This window comes from Perognathus longimembris, chromosome 2 (genome assembly GCF_023159225.1).
Source record: "Perognathus longimembris pacificus isolate PPM17 chromosome 2, ASM2315922v1, whole genome shotgun sequence".
Lineage (NCBI taxonomy): Eukaryota > Metazoa > Chordata > Mammalia > Rodentia > Heteromyidae > Perognathus > Perognathus longimembris.
Window position 1 is genome coordinate 10836139 of NC_063162.1, and position 16020 is coordinate 10852158.

Sequence of the window (16020 nt, forward strand, 5' to 3'; positions counted from 1 at the left end):
TTACTTTCTCACAAGCCGGTAAAACTTCCCTCGTGCAAAGAACAGCATAAGGTTCTTATAGATGTGAATGAGCCTGTTCTGCATCAGCTTGAAAGCAATGAACAGAATCTCCATCCCGATAATGATATAAATGGAGAGGAAGAGGAAGAAATGAGGATGCACCAACACAATGTCACCAAAGCCGATGGTAGTCAGTGTGACGAAGCAGAAGTAGAAGGCGTCCTCGAAGCCCAGCTCCGTCTCCCAGAAAGGCAGGATGAGGGCAGCACAGGAAATGTAGGCGAAGACCACGAGGGCGATGACGGGGAGGGGGATGTCCAGCTTCTCCACCTGCCGGCCCACCTCGTCCAGGTTGCTGATGATGGAGCAGGACAGCCTCCCCAGCATCAGCTCGGGACACGAGCTGCTTCTTTCCACCGCCCTCAGGGGTGGTTGCAACCTGTTCGGTTTCTCTCCTGCAACAAGTCTCTCAAACAGCTCCATGTTGCAGCTTGGAGCTAAAGGACACCTGCCTGGCTTGGGGCCCTGGAGCTCCTCAGCCTCTACCACGATGTCAGGGACCACCAGGATGGGAGGCCTGGCCACGTCCTCCGGTTTGGCCTCGGGCTTCTTCCTACAGAGAAGCCAGGAGCAGCAGCCAGAGGAAGGAGAGGAGGATGACCCAGGCAAGAAGGAGAGCGTTCGGAATCGATTGTAAGACCTGGATAAGACCGTTGCCAGGATGTCACCTATGTCTGTGAGGACCAGGAACATCAAAGGGATGCCAAAGAGCGCGTAGAGCATGCACAGGAGCCTGCCAAGCCTGGTGACAGGGTACATGTGGCCGTAACCTGAAAAAGAACAGAGCCTAGGCTTGTGGTGTGCTCCCCTCCTCCCCCAGGAAGCCTGTCACTTGTCCCCTGACAGGAAATTTCACACATGGCGTTTAAAAAGGGGCATCTCAGCAGGCACTAGCGGCTCATGCCTGTCATTCTAGTCACGGGAGGCTGAGCTCTGAGGAGGATTGCGGTTCAAAGACAGTGGGGGCAGCAAAGTCCAATGAGACACTAACCTCCAATTAACCAGCCAAAGGCCAGAAGTGGCGCTGTGGCTCAAGTGGTAGAGTGCTAGCCTTGAGCAAAAAAGCTTAGGGACCGTGTCTGAGGTCCAACCCTAGTTCTAGGCACCAAAAAAGAAAAACAACCTGACAAACAAAAAGAATCATCTCAAGCTGGGAGCATAATCTAACGGTAAAATAGAGCGGGCCAGTGGTAGCTCACGCCTGTAATCCTAGCTATTCCGGAGGCTGATATCCGAGGATAGCGATTCGCAGCCAGCCTGTGCAGCAAACTCTCTGAGACTCTTATCTCCAATAAACTACTCAAAAAATCCATAAATGGCGCTGTGGCTCCTGTGGTAGAGTACCCGCCTTGAGTAAAAGCAGCTCAGTCAGTGCCCAGGCCCAGAGTTCAAGCCCCAGGACCAGAAAAAAAAAGTACTTAGTATTTGCAAGACCTCAGGCTCAACCTGAAAATAAATGAATGAAAACTGAAAATATTCATCTCAAGCATATGCCACTTGCCTGGCTTCGTGGAGGGGCAGAGAGGATCAGAAGCAGCAACTACCAGATGTGTGTGTGTGTGTGTGTGTGTGTGCACGTACACGCATGGCACGTATGTATCAGTGTGGGTCTTGAGCTGGGGCTGGAAGCTATCGCGTAGCTTATTCACTTAAAGCTTGCATTCTACCACTTGAGCTGCAGCTCCACTTCCAAGGAGCTTGTCTTCCCTGGAATGCCTGACCTCTCAGCTGGCTTGTGTTAACAATAGTGTGCACAGTAGTGCACGTACCATTGCAGCAGTGCGCATACAACTGCCTTCAGAGCCACTGTGGCAGGTGAGACAGGTCATAAATGACAACAAAGCCATTAGTACCCAGCATCTGCAAACTGGTGGCCTTGGTTCAAGTCCCAGCCCCGTTTAGTTGTCTGTTACTTGTCTCTTGGGTTTTCACCTACTTACATAATGACTAGAGGGAGGTGTGAGTGATGAATGCACTGTCCTTGTCTCTGAGCATGGGCTCTGGTTGAGTACAAATGGGGAAACTGAGGCACGGGATAATAAAATGGCTTGATCCAGACCATACGCAAGCTCTCCAGGCTCCGGCCGGTGCTCTCCATTGCAATGAATGCCTGTCATCAGGACTGGGCCTTTCCAGCAGTGAGAACCAGTCCAGCCGAGGAGGGCTGGGCCGGGGTGTCTGCACTCAAAAGGAGCTGCTCCTTCCTCCTCTCCCCTCCCCACGCCCCAGGTGCAGAAAGAGGGTGAGCCAGCATGGACACCCAGAGCTCCAACCAACAGAGGGAAAAGATGCCGAGTTTAATGCCTGTAGTTAATGTTTGATGTCATAAAGGATGATTGATACAAAAAAATTCAGCCCAATTATGTAAATTAATTTGAAGGCAATTTCTAAGTAGGCTGCGTGCCAGACTGGAAGCTCTTGTAGGCTCGGCCTGGCGGGGGTGGGCAAGGGCTATGGGGCGCCCTTGTCACCTGGTCCCAGGGGAAGGAGGGGCTACGGCCCTCAGAGGCTCTCACCAAACCCCTCACCTCCATGTCAAAGCACCCCACACTGCTCTGACTGGTCCCATGGGGCAACCCCTTGGTGCCAAGGTTAGCTAACTACATGTGTGCATTCACACTGCCAGTGAGCATGTATTGAGTGCTTCCTGCGTGTGTGATAGACAAGGTGGATATGAGATCCAGCTTCCCTGAGCCTCCGCGTGTGCTGCGAGGGGCAGAACCACACGGGTGGGTTTGTCATCCCAAATCAAAGAGCCCTCCCAGGAAGGGGATAGTGGGCTGCGCTCCAGGTCCTTAGAACAAAGGAGAGACCATTCTGGATATAGGTTTGGAAACGTTTCCCTGGTGAGGTGTCTCAAACAGATGGAGAGGGAAACCAAGAACTAGCCAGCTGCGGCAGCATATGCAAAGGCTCCCGGGAAGCCTTGAGAAAGGGCTGCCCATGTGGTGGGCAGGGTTTGTTTGTTTGTTTGCCATTCCTGGGGCTAGAACTCAGGACCTAGGCACTGTCCCTGAGCTCTTTTGCTCAAGGTAGAGCCACAGCTCCACTTCTGGCTTTTTGGTGGTTAATTGGCCATAAGATTCTCACAGACTTTCCTGCCCAGCTTTGCTTTGAACCAAGATCCTCAAATCTCAGCCTCCTGAGTAGCTAGGATTACAGACGTGAGCCACCAACACCTGGCCTGGTTAGACTTATTTTGATTCAAAAGAGAGAGGGAGTCAGAGAGACAGAGAGGACACACACACACACACACACACACACACACACACACACACACACACACACACACGAGAGAGAGAGAGAGAAAGAGAGAATGTAAGATTCGTAATATCTTTTAGAGTCAAAACTCTTGAATGCTAATCTTATTACCTGCATCTGATGGACAAGAAAAGAGAAGTTTAGTGACCTGTCTGGGGTCACTCAGCCACTCAATCCACAGCTAACAAGGGTCTGTACCTTCCCTACGAAGACTTTGCATCTGTGTGCAAATCTGAACCAAGCTTCTTGGCAAACATGAGGTTGGAATGTTCTAGAAATCCCCTTTGTAACTCCCTGTGAGTGAGCTGTATTTACAACTCAGTAGCGATGCTTCCCAGAAAGCATCCCCAGGAAGCGAGTCTCAGGGAACATAGAGCCCTTGCAAAGGGAAGATCTTAACTACCCCAATTACCGAATGCTGAACTGCAGAATGGAAAAGTGTATGGTTTCCTCTAATGCACTGCTGCATCCTGATACAATCAGTTCATACCCTCAGCCCTAGAATGTGTCCTGGCCCAAATACTTTCTTTTCTGCTCCCTACCACGATACCTAGCCAGACGGGAATGGCTGACCGTAGGCCGGCTTCATACCTGCCAGGTGTCCCTTCGCCAGCATGAAGGCCAGGTACACTTCAGGTGACCCAGAGAAACAAGACAGGAAGCAGTAGTCATTCCAGAGGGACCTCCAAACACTATTGATTACAGGGTGGTAATTACTGGGGCACACACTGTCCTAATTGACTCATGAGATGGGTAGTGGCTTTGCTTGCTTAAGATTTAAACGGAGCTAATGCATTTCCATTAGATGGGTGATCTGCAGCCTGGGCTCCCATTAGAACCACCTGGAGGGCCCTGGAAACTACTGACGCCTGGGTCTGGTCCCTAGAGATTCCGATGCACTTGGTGTGGGGCAGGATCCAGCCATGGGTCGGGGGAAGGGGCAAAAGATATGGAGGTGAGTCTGATTCGTGGCCAGGGTTGGGCCCTTGTGTACAGAGCATGTGCCCCTCCACCATCCGCAGGCATTGGGGATGTTGGGCCGCAGGGCTGATGGGGCCTGGGAATTCATTTTCATTCCTAATGAGCTACCCAGTGGTTTGGAGGCTACCGATCCATAGCCACTGTCTGACTAGGGTTGTCATAGGTGTGTGGTGCTGCTGCTGCACAGCTGTTCAGTGGCTAGGCTTTCAGATGCCGCGGTGCTCTGATCTAGTGGAACGTCCAGCCCAAGGGGCTGCAGGGCTGAGCAGAGAATGCTTTCATGAGCTCTGCCTGTGTTCCTGAAGGGGACGGGAGGGGGTCAGCAAACTAAACCCCATCCTCAGCTTCTCTGTTGTAGAGACATCCATCTCATCGTTGCTTCCTGTCAGGACTACCTTGCTGGCAATGCCTGCACCCCTCACCTGGGGAAGGGGGTGATCACAGCACCTCACTCAGGGGCTCTTGTGAGGATGAGGTGAGAGACAGAAAACAGCAGCGATGGAGCTTTGTTCATAGGACTCCTGGCCCTTCCCTGTGCCCTGTCTCAGCATGTGGAGAACCCACTGGGGCCACGGTCCACATACAGAGGACGCGTGTTCTCAGTGCTCGGCTGCCCCTTCGCAGGGCAGGTGCCATGTCCCCATCTCTGCTCTTGGAGCCCCCTGAGCGCGTCATGGTCACACCCGTGGTCAGCCCCGAGCACCTCTGCCTTGCCCCGAAGCCTGTGGTTAGGGCCAGGCACTGCAGGCAGGATGCTTTGCGCCCACGTGTTCCATCGGGGAGGGACAAGAAAGGCTGAGATCTGCTTCACACCTTACACCGTGGGGCTTCTGCCCGACTTCAGGGCTTCACCATCATCAGGAAGGACGCTGGCTCCTAAACAACTCTACCCAGTGCCAGATCCCCAGCTAGAACACAGCCCCCACGGCCTGGCAGCCGCATCCAGCACCCCCACCAAGGGACCCCAAGTGCCCCTCTTCGCCCCACTCGTGTCTCTCCCAGGCAGGTTTCCATGTGGCTGGAGGGGGCCTACCCTGGTCTTTCTACTCACCCACAGTGCTGACCACCGTGCAGCAGAAGAACAGCGCGCTCAGGAAGGACCAGTCGCCGGGGGCCTTGAGCCACTCGGGCTTTGCTTTCCGAAGATGTTCCTGCAGCTCCTTTGTTCTGCCTTCCACAGCTCAAGAAGGAGAGAGACCAGAGTGAGGCAGGGTGGCAGTTCCCCCCCCCCCCCAGCTGGAGGAGACAGGGTCATCCCCAAGATCAGCATGGCAGGCCCCCAGGTTCCCATCAGTGCCACAGCTGGGCCTTTGCAAGAGAGATGTCAGTCACCCCTTTAAGATGCTTCTGTGGCTCAAATCCTGTACTGAACAGGTGACCTACGCTCAGCCCTGAAATTGCTGGAACTTTCCAAACCCCCATTTCAAAGAGGTATAAAATCCCTCGGTTCTGTCTCCAGGAATTCTGGACAACTGAGAGCAGACACGCTTTTAGGAAATACAAACTATGGACTCTGAGGCCAAGAGGCTCCTAGAGATGTCCTCAGATGGTTCTGTGGGCTTAAGCAGCCGGCTATGGGGCGCTGCCCTCCAGACAAGGGCACATTGAGGGGATGGAGCCAGACCTGGTACACAGGGAAGTCACCACCTCCCAGGCACCCCCATAGTAAAGTACAACCCTGACATCTAGGCTCCGCTCGGACCCTACCCACTTCTGGAGCTGTGGCCAACAGGCTGTGTTCTGTACCTCAGTTTCCCCCTCTGTGAGGCAGCATGATGCGGTGAGAGGTTTTGGAGTCAGATGCCTGGGTCAGAATCCCTCATTCCATTTTCCTAGCTGGTGAGCATGGGCACATTGCTTCACCTCCTCATGCCTCAGCTTTTTGTTTTGGTTTTGTTTTTCTGCCACCCTTGGGGCTTGAACTCTGAGCCTAGGTGCTGTCCCTGAGCCTCTTTGTGCTCAGGCTGGTGCTCTACCACTTGAGTCACAGCTCCACTTCCAGCTTTTTTTTTAAATAGTTTATTGGAGATAAGAGTCTCACAGGGACTTTTCTGCCCTGGCTCACTTCAAACTACAATCCTCACATCTCAGCCACCTGAGTAGCTAGAACTAGAGGCATGAGCCACTGGTGTCCGACTTGCCTCAGTTTCTTAATCTGTAAAGCAGGGATGATTCCTAGCCAAGGTGAGGAGTCCTGGGGAGAATGAAGTGGGATGCTGTGTGGTAAGGTTTGGCCCAGGGTCTACATTGAACCAGCATGCTGAAGGCCTCCAATCCCCCATGAAACCCAGTATAAACGGAGTTGGATCATCTCTGGCTTCTCCTGCTCTGCTCTACATCTGGGAAACCTTTGGCTTTCCAGCCCACCTTGGAGATCCTGCGGGAGGGGGTCTCGAGAAGGGCCTGCCGTGGGCAACTAGCAAGTCAGGCCCAGCAGCTGGGTTGGAAAGTCTTGACACAACACCTCCCAGGCCCACAGAGGAGGCCTGTGTGTGTCAGACACGGGATGGGTCCCTCTACAGATGGGTCTCTATTCCAAGTCCAGCTTCCGGTCAGCCCCTAGTCCAGTCTGGGGTGGAGGCAGGGATCAGGGGGCTGAGGCCTGGCCATGCTTTATCTTGCCTTCTTCTTCCCCATACTTCTGAAGCCTTTCTTTTCCTTTGTCTTATTTCCCTCTTCTCTCTTGGTTTCTCAGGATCTCTTGCATACATCTTTGCAAGTGAACTTCAGGGAACACAACAAAGAAGCTAACAACTAGATAACGAGTGAGCAGCGCCTGGGATTCTAGTAAAGTACCCTCTGCCTTCCAGAAGCTTCAGGTCCCTTGTCTGCTTTTGCCTGTCAGAGCCTCTGTGATGGAGAGGACTGGAATTGCATGTCCCTCTCCAACCTGCAGCAGGGACTGCTAAGAACTCTGCCATGCTGGACCACACAGCAAGCCGACAGAGCAACTGGTGCCAGCACCGCCTCCCAGCTCATCTCCCAGCCCTCCCTGGAGCCCCTCACGGGCAAGGATGCAGGAGAGGACGGGACGGGCTGCCGGCTCACAGTAGGAGCCAAACCCAGCTTGTGTGGTTTCTTAAATTATAATTGCTGCTAGAAAAAAAAAATCTTCAGTTGGGCTGGCCTCACTCTAAAGAGCAGCTCTACCACCCATCTTTGCCCAGATCCTCAAATCTCCAACCACCACTCTCCCTAGAGCTTTCCAGATTGGATAGGGCTGGGCCTGTGGCCCAGAGAGCACCTGCTTGGGGACATGCTACCTCTGAACAGCCACTCATCTCCCCACTGCTCAGGGGACAAAACTGAGGCTCTGAGAGAAGTCACCTGCCTACGTTCTCCCAAGATTTGGGGCATTCTGACGGGCAGCTGGGAGAGCCAAGTCACCCAACCCTACCCCACCTACCTGTCTGGTTGCACTGCAGGAGAAGGCACAGCTCATTCAGATAATTCTTCAAGTTGGGGTCCTCTTTCTCCCCTGGGGTGGGGCGGCCCTCAATGGCAGAGAAAAGCGCAGCACCCACCAATGCATAGGTCACCAGGCAACAGAGAAAGCAGAGGCCGGGCAAGAGCTTCCCCAGGGCCTCGGGACAGCACCTCTGGGTCTGTGGCAGCCCCTCAGCCTCCATGCTCTTGGAGCATCTGGGGCTGGACAGAAGAGCCTGGGGAGGAAGCCAGAGCGTGCAGGCCTGGCCTTGACAATGAAGTAGGAGTGGCCACAGCCTGGCCAGGCTCCAGCGCTAAGTGGATGGTGGATAAGCTTCCCCCAGGACTCAAGAAGCAGCCGGAACCCATCATGTTCAACTCATCAAGAATTGCTCAGACGGCGCCCCCACAAGCGCCCCAAATTGCTATTGATTCCACTGACCAGCCTTGGAGCTGCCGGCAGGGGCTTTGAGAAGACAACACGAGGAGCATTTTGTGCATTGTGCATTTCCCATTCATGAGGCTACGGTGTTGGATTTCCAGGTACCAGGTCTGATTTGAGGATTTTAGTGATTATCCATCCTTCTGAGGAGTCTCTGTGCCCCACTGCCACCCCCTCCCATGCTTTTGGTCTAGCTAGACCCCTTGCTCCATCATACTTGGTTTCCTGGCACGCATAATATTAGTCAGGGCAGCCAGAGCTCCGGTTCCCAAAGGCCCTCCGTCCTCCATGTTCTCATTCTGCACTAGCGTGTAGCACGCCCACCCCTGCTGTGGCCAGAGCATCCTTCCTGGGCCCTTAGCTTTGGGCAGGTCATCAGACTTGCCCCCGCCCATTGGATTTTAGTATACTCTAAGCAAATGAAGGGCCTTGAAATGGGTTCGTGCAACCTGATGTTGGTCCGCTGGTCATGTCTCCCATGAGGAAAATGTACCCCCGTGGCCCACTAAGAAGGTGAACCCACATTTGGTCCTTCTTCAGGAAAGGATTCCTGGGGGCTGAGAATGGAAGAGAATTTGCTTCGTGTTGTCTAAAGTCCTGGGTTCTGTCCCCAGCACCACAAAAGAAAAGGAAAACAGGAATGAATGAATGAACGAATGAATGATAAAAGTTACTTTGAAGAGCCTGGCTTACGATAGCTTCTGGCGTGTTGCTTCTATTAGTTCAGCTTTCCAGCCTTCCTCTGGTGGTGATTGAGCAGGACAGTCGTTGTTCAACTGAACAAGTCTCCCCCTTTCTCCCAGTTCAGCATGACTTCCTGAGCTGCTATCTTGTCTACAGCCCCCAGTGGGCCACAAGGACTCTGTGAGGTCTCCCTGCAGATGGGTTCCCTCTCCCAACAAAGGGCTGTCCAGTTGTTCACCTTGTCCCCAGTGGTGAGCTGGGGACGGTCATTGCACGTTGACTACTACTATGATTCATCCATTTGAAACACATCAGAGGAATAATAAATTAAAGAATAATTGATCTATGGGGCTGGGAATATGGCCTAGTGGCAAGAGTGCTTGCCTCGTATACATGAAGCCCTGGGTTCAATTCCCTAGCTCCACATATATAGAAAACGGCTGTGGCTCAAGTGGCAGAGTGCTAGCCTTGAGCAAAAAAAAAAAAGAAGCCAAGGACAGTGCTCAGGCCCTGAGTCCAAGGCCCAGGACTGGCAAAAAAAAAAAGAAGAATTGATCTAGTCATTCCAAAGTTACATTGACCCCAGGTCAGCAGAATTAACACAACCCTATTACTGCCACTGATCTCATCTCATGATTACAACTGAGACTGGAGGTCATCTTCCTTCGCTGTCCATTCCAACCTCCAACTGGTCTGCCATTGCATCAGTCTCTGGCTTGGTGGATGGCATGGCCCAAATCCTGGGTATCTTGGTGGCCATGTCCATTTGGGACCAGTGTTGTAATATGGTTTAGATAATGTCTCCTCCAGAGGCTGGATCCCCAACTGGTGGACCCAATTACTGAGAAGTGATTGGATTAGGAAGTTCTCCCTCCTCTTTCCTCACTCTTCCTCTCATCTCTCTCCCCCCTCTCCTTTTCCCCCTTCTCTCCTTCCTCCTCTCCCTCCCATCCTTCTTCATCTCCTTCTCCCATTCTCTCTTACGCCTCTTTCTCTTGCCCCCCGCCACTTTCCAGCTGCCATGATGTAAGCCATGCACTATCCCCGCCATGATATCCAGCCTCCACCCAGACCCACAGCAATGCAGCTGCACATGGACTTGAAGCTCTGAAACAGTGGGCCTGTTGAATTGTCTCTCAGCGATGAAGGTGTAACACTGATTGCTTGGGCTTGTCCATTCACTGACACAGTGGGGGAAGAAGAACCAGGGATAGCCCAGTGGGTCACCTGGGATCCACCCATGTTGTGTTCATTTCTCCTATCACTGCTGGCCTCTCACCCAGCTCAATCACAGGAAGCCGAATGCACACCTACATTTAACTTGGCATCGCTTCCTCAAGTCAAGTTGTGTTTCAATCAAGTTCTATGGACAACTTTATTTGCTTGCTTACTGATTTTTTTTTCCGCTAGTCCTAGGGACTGAAGTCAAGGCCTAGGCGCTACCCCTGAGCTTGTTCTTGCTCAAGGCTAGCACTCTCCCACTTGAGCCACAGCGCCACTTCTGGCTTTTTCTGAGCAGTTTATTGGAGTTTCGCAGACTTTCCTTCCCAGACTGGCTTAGACCCACACTCCTCAGATCTCAGCCTCCTGAGTAACTAGGATTATAGGCATGAGCCACCAGTGCACAGCTTATGTGCAACTTTATGTTGGTAGCCTACAGGCTTAGTCACTTTAGGGTAGCATGTGAAAGATGAAGAAATTGCCTAACACTGCTTTTAAGTCATGAGGCCAAGAGGAAAAGGGGGGGGAGGAGGAGAGGGAGGGAGGGAGGGAGGGAGGGAGGGAGGGAGGGAGGGAGGGAGGGAGGGAGGGAGAGAAGGAAGCAAGGAAGCAAGAAGGAAGGAAGGAAGGAAGGAAGGAAGGAAGGAAGGAAGGAAGGAAGGAAGGAAGGATGGATACCGGATGGGTTTGATTGAAGACTGAACATAACAGAAGTTAGGTTGATGAGCTTGAAGACAGTTAGTATATCAGGTCAAGATGTATCAGTGAAACTCACACCTCCATAAAAGACGAGTTGCATGAAGAAAGGTTTGTTCTGAAGCCAGACTTCAGGCCATAAAGGGCAGTGGTTCACGGAGGAGATCTGGAGCTGCCTCGCCCCACTGCCTTCTGACAATTTCCAGGGTGACTCCCAGAGTCCAAAGAGGGAGCGGAGAGGCTGCAGAGACCCAAACAGCAGGCCTGGCCAGACCAGAGCACCAGAAAGAAGGTTTTATAAAGTGGGTGGGTGAGGACACAGGCATAAAAGTATATCATAAATGTTAGCTCCTCTTGATGTGTTTGCATTCGGAACAAACATCTTCCAAAGCTTTCAGGAAGGTTTTTAGAAGCTAGGTTTCTGTCGTCTCCATTGTCAGTAAGGAAGAGCTTACTTACCAGAAGATGGGCCTTCCACACCAAAGAGGCCACCTGCTGACGAGACTGTGGACAGGCACCTTGTTCTCTGACCCGCCCCCCCCCCCCCAAGGCTGAGGTACCAGTTAATCGCATCTGTACACATGATTAACTGTGGACTCCTGTGACGTCTGCACAGCTTGGATTTCCTCCCCTGTGAGCTGCATTTTCAATGCTTTCATATTAGGAAAGTCCAGCCGTTCAGGAGGTGAGCAGAAGTCCAAGCGCACCAAGGGATTCACACAGTGCTGGCCATTTCTGTGACTGTTCCTTGCAATGAATAATTTATGCCATGTACTGATCCCCTGTCCTTAAGGGCTTGGGTTAAAGGAGCCTGGAGTTTTCCACTGAGTGGGAACCTGGCTTTCTTGGCACTTCCTGCCAGCAAGATGCCTGCCTGCCAGCACCAGAGCCCAGGGTTCTCTAACTGAAAACACTGCATAGTGTAGACTTTTACATCAAGATCCTGAGTATCTTTTATTGACTGTAAATATGGGGGGGAGGTAAATTGGGCATGGGAATGATTAAAATGAGAAAGCTGGGCATTCCCAGTTCCATACTCCTTGTTACCTTCTGCCACATGTCTTTGTGGGTATTAACATCCCTTCCCTTAAAACTGGGCTTGATCATGTGACTTGCTTTAGCCAGTGAGATGCATTGGTGCTATGCACACATGAAAAGAGCTATTGGTCCCAGACACCCAGGGCCCATTGGAACTACTCTGCCTAAAACAAAGACAAATCAGCCAGCCCTAAAACTTAGGATAGATCTAAGGAATAAATGACGTGATAGGAATTGTTAGATCAGGGACCATGTTGTCTTCTTTTAAGAATATCTCTCTAGTGATGGTTTCTATTACAAAGTTGAAGAAGTAGACAGATAAGTCATTTGATCTAGTTATTGACACGTGTGCCTTCCAAGATAGGTATAGGTGACATTATCCAAAAACCCTTTATAAATCCTAGCGGGAACCCTCAAGCTGGGAATTGCCAAGTCCCGAGCCTGCCACAAGGGGGCAATGGTGTCCAGGCTATGCCTCTTGTTTGAGCAATTTCATAAGAAAATCCTTGAGTTAATGTGGTAACAAATACGCCCCCAGCCGTGTGTGTGTGTGTGTGTGTGTGTGTGTGTGTGTGTGTGTGTGTTAAAGAGAATATTGGAAGTGGGAAAGGATCTTTGGATCCATCCTGTCTAGCTAGATTATTATATGAATCCTGACAGGTTGAGAGAAATCATGACTAGACCAGAACTAGGGTGAAGGGCCTGGAACCCAGGTCTAGTGTTTGCACAGCTGGTGTTCTTGGTGTGGCAGGTTCCTGCTCTCCAGGGCTTTTCTTGAATAGACATGTGCTATGTGTTGACAGGGGCCTGTGTGGCGATTCTTCTTATGACTCTCCTTCCTGCCGGGCCTCACCCTTGCTTAAACCCTCACCCCAGCTGCCCCTGGCTGTCATTTCTCAAATTAAATGCATTGGCTTGTCTAATCCTGGAGCCCCAGATCAGAGCTGGCGACTGGAGCTATGACAGGGACGGCAGGCTGTCAGAGTCACCATGCATGACAGGACCAAGCATGGGCAGGGGAAGCAGCAGATGCAGCCTGTCACCCTGCATCAGCCTTGCAGGAACCCGGGGCTTCACCTGTGATGTACCCTGGACCTAGCGTCCCTTTGAGAAGCACATTGCTCAGCGTGCTCCAGCCACATGCTAGGAGGGAGAGAGGAAGGGAGAGGAAGGGGGAAGGGAAAGGGAAAGGGGCACCCTGAAAATGGCATAAGGAGCTGCCTTCGTGTGAGACTGAGTTCCAGGTTAGGGAGGTAAACCAGATGTACCCCCCAAAGGCACAGCAGATTCGTCTACACAAACCAGTCACTCCCTGGGACACATGAGCAATTCCAGAGGAATTCTAAGTCTTGAATTTGAGCAGAAGGCCACCTTGCTGGATCATTTTCTATGGCTGCCACCAGAGGGCGTGCCAAGCACAGAGCTCGCTGTTGTTTTTCCTGGCTTCTCACAGTGGGGATGGATGGGAAGCTGTTCTCGGCCTACAGCAGGCCCAAAGATGAGTTTTAACTGTCCCTCGGTTAAAGATCATACCAAAGTTGTGAAGATTATTTGGTGGCCTGATGCTAGATATGCAGAATTGCAGAACAGCTATTCTTCCCATAGTTTCCCCCATTGAATATTCCAACTCAAGTGATTCCCAATGCAGTTAGTCCTGCCTTTCTTTGAGGACCTGGGAATTGCTCTTTCCAATCAAACGTTCAGCCCAGCTATCAACATCTGCTATCAACATCAAAGATATTCCAGCCCAGCTCAGTCCTCCTTTCCTCTCCCCTAAGCTGTGAGAGGTGTGGGAGAAGTTGGGATGTCCAGGCTTCTGGCTGCTGGAATCCATGTACCCCTGCTCAGTGCAGCCCCTCCTCTGGGTTTGGAGCTGAGGTGCAGCCCTGGGGATGTCTGCTGCCCTAGGAAACCATGAGGGGCTCTTGGGTGGAGATGGGTTGTACCACAAACCCTGCCTTTGATGCTTGTGTGTTAAGATCACTTAAATTCACCAGGTGTTTTTTTCTTTTTTGTGCTCATCCTGGGACTTGAACTCAGGGCCTAGGTGATGTCCCTGAGCTTAGTTTGTGTTCGGGGTTAGCACTCAAGCACTCTACCACTTGAGCCACAACTCTACTTCCAGCTTTTTGGTGGTTCATTGAAGATAAGAGTCTTAGTCTTTCCTGCTTGGGCTGGTTTTGAACTATGATCCTCAGATCTCAGCTTCCTGAGTAGCTGGGATTACAGGCATGAGCCAAAGGCAACTGGCTTCATCAGGGTTTGGTGAATGTTATCATACAAGGCTGAGCCAGCCACGTTCCCCCATTTCCAGGAGTATTTCTCCCCTGCAGACATTGTCTTTCTTATGTTCTTAGAAGCAGCTAGTGTGTGTGTGTGTGTGTGTGTGTGTGTGTGTGTGTGTGTTCTTGAGCACTTTGGCCTCTGATTTTCATGCAGAACTCAAGGCCTAATTCCCTGGGGGAAGCAGAGGGAAATGGTCCTGACTTTCAGATTTGGGAGTTCAAACACAGATTAGTGTTGTCTACTCTAGACTTGAAGAGGCCACTTGCTCTACATGGGGCCGGGGGACTATCCACATGGCAAGATGCTGTGATGAATGATATCCATGCATACGAAGCAGTTAGGGACCAGCACGAGAGAAGCACTGTAGCTCCGCGGGGCATCTCTTGCCTCCAATGCAAGGGACCCACCCTGGGCTCCATGTAAACAAACCAAGTGAGTGCCTTGGAGGAGGTGGGACCCTCCGTAATGGCAGCTTTCCCTAATGTCATCTAGAAAGGTTTGCAGGGACAGATGTTCCAGGCCTGCAGAAGGCTGTACCATGGCTGTCACCACTCCGGGTCGCATTCCAGTCAGCCTCCACCCCGTATGCCAGGTTTGTTCAGCACGACAGACAACAAGGCCCAGGAGAGCTAGCACAGCCCTGTCGGGGACACTCGGCTCCAGGCCCTTCTCCCGCCGGCAGGAGGAGCAGGGAGCGTATCCCAGGGGGGTAGAGCCGAGAAGAGGTAGAGTGGCGAAACCACTCACCCCGAGCCCCCCCTTACGTTTAAGGCAGGACACAGGACACGCAGACGATTCTGGGGAGAAGTCAAAGCAACCTCGGAGGTCTTTATTCCGGGATTGGATTTATATAGCCACAATGGCGGCAGGAAGGGGAGGGATTTGGAGCGGCTAGCTAGGCCCTGTGATAGGCTGATTAGGCTGTCCATCAAAGGTGACGTCATGGGACTTCCCCTAAGGGCGGACGTCATGGCCCACAGGACCGCCTCTGGGTTGATCACCTGCGGCCATCTTGGCACATACACGCGGTCTGAGGCGGGAGGCGGGGCTGGTTAGAGCCGCCTTCGCTGCCTTTCCGGGTTCCAGACCGGAGAAGGCAGGCCGGGCTAGCAGCCACGCGGCCCCAGGGCTGGAGAAGAGGCGGGCCAGCTAGGACGGCCTCTTAAAGCTGCAAGCCAGTGCCCAACACAGCCCCAGGCACGGGGAGGGGGGTGGGCAGCACTGCTGGCTGCTGGGGTTGGGTGACGCCCTGTGGGGCGCTGGGTTCATGGCGCCGGTCAAGTGAGCGTGCTCTTGTTCTTCGTGGGCAGAGGAGAAGACTCGGCCTGCTTGTCTGAAGTAGCACCTGGTGTGGCTTCTGCTTAGCCCTTCCACTGTGGTTCCCAGGGGAGGGAATGGAGGCCTGTCCGCCTCCCAGAGTCAGAGAGGCGACAACTTTGTCCATTGTCAATCAGAAGCGATCGCTGCAAGACCAAAGTAACGGCTTTACAAGCCAAGGCCACGGAGATGGCGCAGCGCTGAGGTGCCCCCATGGACCGAGCGTCTGGGCTGAGCCCTGGGGGCTCTCGAGGCACCGCCTGGGTTCCAGGACGGGGTGGCCAGTCACTGCCTCTGTCAGCTGAGCCAAGTCCTGCCCTGGGTCACTTTGGGTTTGACGCTCAGCATCCAGTCTGTTCTCTCCTGATTCCCCTGTCTTTCCACATTTACCCCTGCGGACACAGATGCCACCACTCAGACGGTCCCTTTCTTTTCCCTGGTCACAGTGCTCAGCTGGGGCAAAGGCACACAGTCCAATCAGAAGCACTGAGACCCCTACTGGGATCGTCAGTCTCAGTGCTTACACCTGGGATGACGTAAGCCTAGGCTAGCAGCACTTTTGTCACCATGAGGAGACTGAGAGACAAAGAAGATCTTGATGTTGGTCT

At 52.5% G+C, this 16020-nt stretch overlaps 1 protein-coding gene across 1 annotated transcript; it reads right to left on the minus strand.

The window, feature by feature from the left end:
• Positions 1-7931, minus strand: Kcnk18 (potassium two pore domain channel subfamily K member 18). The gene is made up of 3 exons (XM_048334903.1): positions 7709-7931; positions 5354-5482; positions 1-830 (listed from the first exon to the last, which is right to left on the minus strand). The coding sequence occupies exons 1-3, from the start codon at positions 7929-7931 to the stop codon at positions 1-3; spliced, it is 1182 nt and encodes a 393-aa protein (XP_048190860.1).
• Between the last annotated feature and the right edge of the window lie 8089 nt (positions 7932-16020).